An 8,669-nucleotide genomic window follows, 5' to 3' on the forward strand; every position below is an offset into this window, starting at 1 on the left:
TTACATCCTGGATACTCTCTATAAAATCCTACATCTATAACAGTCAGTGCTGGAGATAAGATCTGCCCCAGTAAAGTGCCAGGAAAGCAGCACTAATGCGAGCTCTGCAGCCTTAAGCAGCTCACAGCGCACATCCCCGCGCACAAAAACGTCCCTAAATTCACTTCTCAAGCCAACCAGCTCGAAATTACCCAGCTGAGGGCTGATGTCACCCACTCCAGCCTCCAACAAGGGCTGCACTGACCTCAGGGCACCGCGTCTGCCTGGCACCCACAGCGCCGGGGGCAAAAAATTGCAGAGGCAAGGGCTGGAAGAGCAAGGAAATCTCACATCTGCTCCCTCCTCTTCACCTCACCTGCTTGCTTCCAGCGGGTCAGGCCTCGTTCACGGGGGTTATTTAGGTTTGTGCAGATTGGCAATTATTAAACATGAGTGCTTGGCTATTATAACTCTTCCCTCGTTAGGGTTTATGCCTGAGGCTGAGCTGGTTCGAAGTGATTTGTGGCAAAGCTGCAGCCAAGGGGGTTCTCCTGATAAAGCTGACGTTTTGGGCTGGAAAATATTAGAGCTGTATTAACCACACCCTCATGAGAAGGAAAGTTTGCGCCTTTTTTTTACGTGTCCGGAAGATTTAAGGTTTTCTAGCAGTGCTGAAGTAGCACCGCTATTAGTAACTGGAAGTCAGCCTGGTGTTGCCCCTTTTAACAAATAAATGGGTTTTATAACGACGCGGGGAACATCCGATGGCTCCGGGGGGCTCATCCTCCCCTCCAAACCCTCCTCCTCAAAATCTTCCCGCAGGCACTTCCTGAGCGCTAATGAACGAACTCTCCCCGCATCCCGGGAAAGCTGAAGGCTGTGCCCAGAGAGGTGAATCATCCCCGAGAATCCCCTGGTGCTCAGGCACCGAGGCCAAGCGTGCTGTGGGCTGCTCCAAAAGGGATGGTGACAAGAAAGGCTGCTCAGCTGGTGAACAGCCTTCTCCAGCCGTGCAGAGGACCTCCCTGCCATGGCAGGAGCTGAGGGAGCTCTGGGTGGATGCCAGTCTGTGGGTTGGCATCACATGCCCGGTCCTCTCATACCCTAACCATAAAGCTTTGGGTTGTCTTCCACTGCAGCCCTGTGAGATCTCATTTTTGAAGGCAAAAGCACCTCCCCTCTTGGCTCAGGTCCCACCCAGCTGAAGCTGTGGGAGCTTGTGACTTCTGGAAAACGTCTGGGAGCTTGGAAGGGAGGGAGCAGTGGAATAGCTGCACTCAGCACTCCCAGAGGGAAACAGGACAGGAGGACAAATCCGTGCCACGGCACAGGCAAGGCTGTGTGTCTGTCCATCCTGCTGGGTCAGAACTCCAGCCCCCCCTGCTCTGAGCTCTCCAGTCATCTCCAGCCCATTTTGTCCATGGTTTTGGCCCCTGACTTGGGATTTTTTCTTGGCTGAATTTCCTAGATTTTCTTGCAAAGGACTTTCCTCTTCTTTCCAACACAGAAGAGGGGAACTTGATGAGAACAGGGATTATTTAATCCCACAGCCTTTCCCAGGCACTGGAAAACCACATATCCATGTCCCCTGAGGCAGAGTGATGCAGCAGGGACCCCATCTGAGCAGTGAAGTGACACTGCCACGCTGGTGCTGACCTGGTCTGAGGACAGGGCGTGATCTCCTGCGTTCCTAAAACCCAGCTGAGTCCTGCTGCCCACAAAACCTGACTTACGGTTTTTATCCTGCACAGATAATCTGACCCCTTTCCCGAATTTGAGCAACGCAGGGCGTGACAAACATCCTCCAAGTGCACTCAGGTCTGACTTTAAAAAAGGTCATAAAATCTCGGGTCTCATTGATCTCCACAGCGTCTGGTGCCCTTCCCCAGGCTGCCAATAAATGGGACACTCGTTGCTGAACAGGGAGATCTCCCTCCTGTCCCTCTTCCCTCTGTTCCAACAGAAATTTGGGCTAGAATGTAGACAAAAACACCAGAAAATTCCCAGTCCTCCCAGACTATCAACATACCATGTGGAAGATTGATTCTGACAAGTCACCGGTCTCTCCAGTTGTTTCTGCTGGAGACCATCTGGTAAAGGCAAAAAGTGCTCTATTTTTTTTTCTTTTCCCCCCCTGAAAATAAATATAAACTCTGCATGTTTGCCATTTCCGAGGCAGCCTCGCAGCCAGTGCCTCTGGGGAGCTGAAACACCTCTCTCCTGACACAGTCCCACCACTCACTCACGCTCCAGTTGCTCATCTGCCAAACGTGCAGAGCATCCCCCGACCGCCCTGATCCCTCCCTGGAAAGCCAAATGTGAGGAGATCAAAAACCCCTCAGCAAAGTCACTGTGAAACGCTGAGAACGACAACAAAACGTTTTGTCAGCCTCACGAGGCACCGCAGGACAGACCCAGCACAAAACGCAGCTCACCTGAGTTTGCGTTTCTATGTGGAGTAGCCCCGTGGCTCTCACACCTCTCACTGCTGGCACAACAGGGAAGGCTTGGAACCGGAATGTTTCTAAAGTGCTGTGAAATGCACTTCCACACCCAAAATTCACAGCCCAGGCGGCTTTCCCTGTCCATGGTCCCACCTGCCTCCTGACGCTGAATGTCTGGTAAAAATCCCTCTTTTTAAATAACACCCTGGTGGACTCGTCTGCTCTCACAGCCCATCACAATTCCCATCCTGGCTGGTTGTCCGGAGCTGCCCTGCTGGAGACAAACCTTTGGGCTGCGGGAGGATGTGATAATGATGGTGTGAATGCTCCTGCTGACATGCTGGTGAGCTGGAGTAAAAACCAGCTTGAAACAGCTTTAAATATTCCACCTAGCACGGTTTTTGCCCCCCTATTTTTAAACTCTGCCTTTTTATGCCATAAATAAGAGCTTCCACAATATTATTATTGCTGATTATGTGTCCTCTGAAAACTTTCAGCTTTAGAGAGAGGCAGAGAGACTTTCAGAGCTACCCAGACACAGGGTTGGGCAACTGGTTCTCCTGAATAAAATCAGTCATGCATTTATACAAGCTTAAATGGAATAAATCATACACCCAGTGCTACACTGAGGGTTTGTGGCAAGGCCTTTGTTAAACACAGGTTGTTATTACTGAAGGATCTTTGTGCTGGATGCAGGAACTAGGCTGGAGGACTCCAGTACCTTGTCTTTTGGCCAAAACCAGTGATTGTTTGGTTTAAAAGATATTTATCTCACTTCACAGCTTCTCAATCAATGACAGTAGGAAAGAGGTACAGACACAGCTGAAGCAGTTGTCCTGTGAGCTCAGATTTCACTGATTTTCCACACTGATCACATTTCCAGCATTTGCACTCATACTGACGAAGAATCAGATCTGAGGGTTTTTATTCTTTTCCATCACAAACCTACTTCAAGGCTGGAATAGAGCAAAGCTCTGAAGAAAAGCACAAATTACACCAGCTGGGCAGATCTGGCTAATTCAAGGAGCTTGTAGTCTGAAGGCACGTGGAATCCACCAACTGCTTCAAATTATCCGCATCTCATGTTCTAGACACACACTGGGGGAAAAAAAAGTGTCTAATTTGTAGCTCTTCAGGCCAAATTATCTTAATTACACCCCTAAAACCAACACAGAAGGACCTAAAAGGGATTATTGTGCATTTACACCATGTCCCCAGCGCCGACTTCAACACTTCTCTTCCAGCTTTTCAAAGCTGCCCCCTGGCAGGAGGGCAGGACTTTGGTGAGCGTGGCCTGACGAACTGCAGCAAATGAGATCTGCCCAATTCCCTTTTCTCCAGAGCGTGGATGATGAGAGGTGAAAGTTTATAACAGCAATTAGAAACCACATGGCTGCAACAGTTTTATGGGACTGAACTTGTTGATCAGCCACTTGTTCAGAAATTTTTTCCCAAGGACGTACCCGTAAAAACTATCACAATAAATTATATGAAAGAAACCCAAACTAACCAAACTCTGCTGAGCCATCACAGGTCCCAGAGCCAGGTTATGGTTGCAGAGCTACTTTTGCTTCAAAAATCAGCACCAAATCCCAGGTTTGAGCTGAGAAACAAACCAGGGATTTTCTCCAGCACTGAGCCACTTCAGTATTAGTCACCTTGCAGATCAGTGCTGATAAGGAGCATGTGAATCTTTTTAACCCAGCAGCGTGATCCAGATCCCAGGAACATGAACAACAACAGAATAATAAAAGGCTTGGAAAGGAAGCAGTCACAGGATTGCACCCAGTCTGTGCCTTGTGCTGCCCCAAAATTTTAGGGGTTGGTGCTTATTGATGGCAACCCAAGAGCATCACCCACGGCCCGATCCTGGCACCCCTTTGCAGGGTGGCAGCTGTGTGACCTCACCCTCTGCAGGATCTGGCCTCAGAGGAACTCTTCATGCCAACAATCTTTAAAGAAATGGGAATTTTTCCACGGGCTTCAGTGGAAGCAAGAGTTGGAACAGCTCCAGCAGCTGATGAAAACGCTGTCCCCCTCTCCTTTCCTCTGCTTCAGCCCTGGACACACGGGCTATTTTGGATTTTCCCTAAAGCAAACTCTGTAGAATTCCAAGAACAGATTGCCTGCGCAATTTAAAAAAAATATTTTAATCCATTTTCCCAACCTGTTCATCCTCACAGAAAGACTTTGGCAATGCAGGTGGGTGGGCGGCTCATGGTGACAGCAAAAAAAATTGCAATTAAATCCATTTGTCTCATTTCTTGAGGGACAAGGAGAGAAGAAAGGGGAGAAGAATACAGCAGTGACACATCTGGGTTAACTTCCACTCTCTGAGGCTCAGCTTGGTTGCTCTGACTTTGCTTTAAGACCAGGCTGGATGATGCTCTGAGCAACTGGTCTAGTGAAAGCTGTCCTGTCCATAGGGCTTTGGAATCAGATGATATTTAAGGTCCTTTCCAACCGTTCTACAATTCTGTGATGATTCTGTGACCACAGCCACTGTCACCAGCCCAGCAGAGCAAACACAAGTGACTTGCAACCAAGAACCGATGGCACAACCCAGTTCAGGTGGGCAACCTCACCCAGCCTTACAGGATGCTGGGGAGGCAGCCTCACCTTCCAGAGAGAAAACAGCTGGGGGACAAGGTTACAAGTGAGAGGGAAACTCAGCCCCAGCCTGCTAAATTAAACCCAGTCTCGTTATAAATCAAACACTGCAAGGAAACAAGCTGCAAGAACAAAGCTTCAGCAAAACCGGAGAACCGCAGACTCCCAGAATGGTCTGGGTTGGAAGGAACCTTAAAGATCATCCAGTTCCAACCCCTGCCATGGGCAGGGACACCTTCCCCTGGAGCAGGGAGCTCAGATAAGCGTGCAGAAGCCCTGCCCTGTGCCTGCGCTGTGGGCACGGAGGATCAGCTCTGCTCGCACGTGTGACTCTGTGTGTGTGTGCACAGGCTGACACAGCGCCAGGAGACACAAAGCCCCTTCGCTCAGCCTGCCCCGAGCCACCCGCGGCGGGGAGGACGCGGCACTGCCCCGATCGCGGACCCGACCGCGAGGAAATCACACCCGGGAGGGACACGGCACCCAGACACATCCCCTGCTCCCGGCTCCTGCTCTGCAGTGTTGCAAAGCAGCGCTTCGTCCAACTTCTCGTGGGCAGCTGCAGGGAGACCCCATCCCAGAGCCCCCTGCCCAGCCGCTGAGTGAAACCTCATCCCGTTGTACCCAGGTTTGGGGGGAGCATTGCAAGGACCCATCAAGCTCCTGAACAGAAACCAAAGCAAACCGAAAGCCAGCAAACGTGAATGACACCGAAACCCGGAGCCGGTTGCGAAATAAAAGATTAAAATCCCGAAGGGAATTCCTCCAGCTCAAAGGGATCCTCTCACTCGCGAAGGGAACGCACACCTGAATCAAAACGCAAACCAAGCGATCGCTTCTTCCCAGATTATCACGGGACAGGGAAAGGAGCAGATCCACCTGCCTTCACCCGCCAGCGCTCCCAAAGTTGCCCAAAGTTTGCCCGAGGCGGAGCGCGTCCCGCGGTCCCCGGCGGTCACTCACCGCGGCCAGGAGGCAGCCGAGCAGCGGCACCGCGACGCGCAGGACCGAGCCCCGCATCCTGCCCGAGCCCCGCATCCTCCCCGAGCGCGTCCCCCGCGCCGCTCCGGCCGCGCCGAGCCGCGGGCAGCGCTCGGCTCCCGGCGCATCCAGCGGCTGCGGGCACGGCAGCGGCAGCAGCAGGAGGAGGAGGAGGCAGCAGCTCCAAGCCCGCTCCGCTCCGCCGAGCGCCCGCACCGCCCCCGCCGCCTCCTGCGCGGGGCGGCCCCGGCACCGCCCCCGCCCGCCCCAGGTACGGCCGGGCCCGCGGGGAGCAGCGCTGCCCGGGAGCCCCGGCTCCTTCCCCCTCCTTCTCCCGTACTGCACCATTTCCTTCCTCCCCCTTCCTTTTTTCCTCGGCTTCTTTTGACCTTTATTCATTTTCCTTTCCCCCTTTTTTCCCCCGTCTCTTTTTTCTCCTGTTTTCCCTTCTTTACCCTTCCTTTCTCCTTTATTTCCTTTCTCGTTCCCCTCTTCCCCTCTTTTCATTTTCCCCTTTATCTTTTTCCATTCTCTCCTTTCTTTTTATCTATTTCTTCTTTTTCCCCTCTTCCTCCTCTCTTCCCCATTTCTCTCCTATTTCCTACATTTCATTTTCACGATTTTCCCCTTTGCTCTCCCTTTTTTACTTCGTTTCCCTTTTCATCTTTTTCTTTCCCCCCTTCTGTCCCCTTTTTTCTTTTTTTTCCCCCCCATTTCCCCCTTGTTCTCTGTTTTCCCTACTTACCCCTTTCTCACTATTTATACTTCCTTTTCCTTTTCTCCTTTCCTTTCCTCTTTCCTCCTTCCTCCTTCCTTCTTTAATTTCTCCCTTTTCCACTTTTGGGAATGTGACCCAGCACTACTGGGAAAGGAAAGGAATGATTGATTTAGGCATTTGGCTTCCTCTGCAACAACTGCTTGGTAAGAAGTGGTTAAATGGACCAAAAATCCCAACCCAATTCAGTGATCTCTATGCCCTCTCTCTACCCTCTTCCACAGAAAAAGGCTGAACAACTCCATGCTGTAGGTCACCGACATGGATTTTCTGGATTTCCCAGTTTGAAAGAGCAGCTCAAGATCAGGCTGACCTTCATTTTTAATAAAAATGTGAAAATCTTTCCCCTTTCCAGCACAACATGCAACATTTAGTTCACTATTAAGGGCAATGCTCCTTTCAACTCCAGAGAGACCCGAGGTCTAAGCTTGCTTTAGTGTAGAAAGCCAAGCAAGCTCTATAGATAAAGGTAAAAATAAGAAAAACAATACCCTCTTTGCTGTTCTTTTCTCCCCAGTCCCGCTAGATTTTCAAGCTCCAACAGATGGACAGATTTGTTGTCGTATAAACCACCTGCCAAAGAAAGAAAACAAAATCCTCAAGGAAAGAAAACAAAATCCTCGTATTTGGGAGGCCCTGGAGACAGCTCCCTAATTGCAGGCTGGTCAGTTTACTCACACAAGCAACAAATCTGCCATTTTTAGGGAAAGGGCTTAATGGTTAAAAATCTAAAGTTATATCCAATCTTTAGCTCTTGTTAGCAAATCACTAAACAATCCACTTTTTGAAGACAACCTGCAAAGAGTGAGAAAAAGAAGTTTAATGTCTTTTTCTGCCATTTTTATGGAAAGACTTGAAATTTTGTTGGTATTGAAACTACTTTTTCCCCCCTTTTTTTTTTGCACTTGATATGAAAAATCCCAATCCTATCCGTTGTTTCTCATCCTAGGCCTGATGGTGGCCTCTAACTGCCAGCGTAAAAAGAGGGACAATGTTGCAGTGACCGCTACTGACCACGGCGTAGGCTAGCTCCAGCGGTGTGTGGCGGGAGTGGGGAGCAGCCAGAGGTGCAGAGCTTTGAAGCTGCTCCTCTGAAGCCTCTGCTCTACCCTGGGGAGCGCAGGCTCCAGACACTGTAGCAGTCAGCAGCCCCCGATGAAGGGAAAGATTAAAAGTAGCAGGGAGGCTTGCCACTGGATACAACCCAAGATTCATTGAAAAGGATCCATGGTAAACAAGCAACAGTTGCAGGGTGACCATACCTTATAAAGGAGGGTTGAACAGAGGGAGAAACTCGACCAGGGACCAATCGGAGGATTAGGAGGGAGGGGCACCAGAGGGGAGGACCTACACCTGGTCCAATGGTCTTGGTGGGAGGAGGGAGAGGGTCACATGCCCCAGTGGGGCCTCAAGGTTTAGGGGATTTCCAAGAGGGGAGGTATCCGAGGGGGATCGACAGGGACCATATAAGGGTAATTAGGGAGGGCTTTGGTGACAGACACAGAACAATCCAGAACTCCGGGAGGGGTTTGGGCGATTGGCAGGGAAGGAGCCAGAACAAAGGGAGGGGATAACCATATTGGAAGCACCGGGGGAGCGGCCTGAATCTGGGGCAAACCAACTGGGAATCGAAGTGAGGGAGATAGGAATGAAGCATTGGGGTACAAAGAACATACAAAAATACAATAAAACATTGCACCACCACATCTCCCTCTTTTTGTGTTTAAAATTTTTAAAAATTATTTTCTTGTTCACATAGCCAGTCTGGTAGAGACATCTCAGCTTCTTTAGTTAGTTCCGTGTGGTTGACTTGGGGAAGTGCAGCAGTGGTAACAGAAAGGCACAATTTTTTCAACAAACTGAACAGAAACAAAACTAAT

The 8,669-nt window shown here is 50.2% G+C and overlaps 1 protein-coding gene across 1 annotated transcript in view; it reads right to left on the bottom strand.

The window, feature by feature from the left end:
* Nucleotides 1–6,202, bottom strand: part of VIPR1 (vasoactive intestinal peptide receptor 1) — a 94,236-nt gene extending 88,034 nt beyond the window's left edge. Inside the window, exon 1 of the mRNA XM_039549586.1 lies at nucleotides 5,997–6,202. Within this exon, the coding sequence (XP_039405520.1) occupies nucleotides 5,997–6,071 (75 nt within the window). The 5' untranslated portion in view covers nucleotides 6,072–6,202. The remainder of the gene's footprint in view (nucleotides 1–5,996) is intronic.
* Between the last annotated feature and the right edge of the window lie 2,467 nt (nucleotides 6,203–8,669).

The sequence above is a fragment of the Corvus cornix genome, chromosome 2 (assembly GCF_000738735.6).
Source record: "Corvus cornix cornix isolate S_Up_H32 chromosome 2, ASM73873v5, whole genome shotgun sequence".
In the NCBI taxonomy this organism is placed as follows: Eukaryota; Metazoa; Chordata; class Aves; order Passeriformes; family Corvidae; genus Corvus; species Corvus cornix.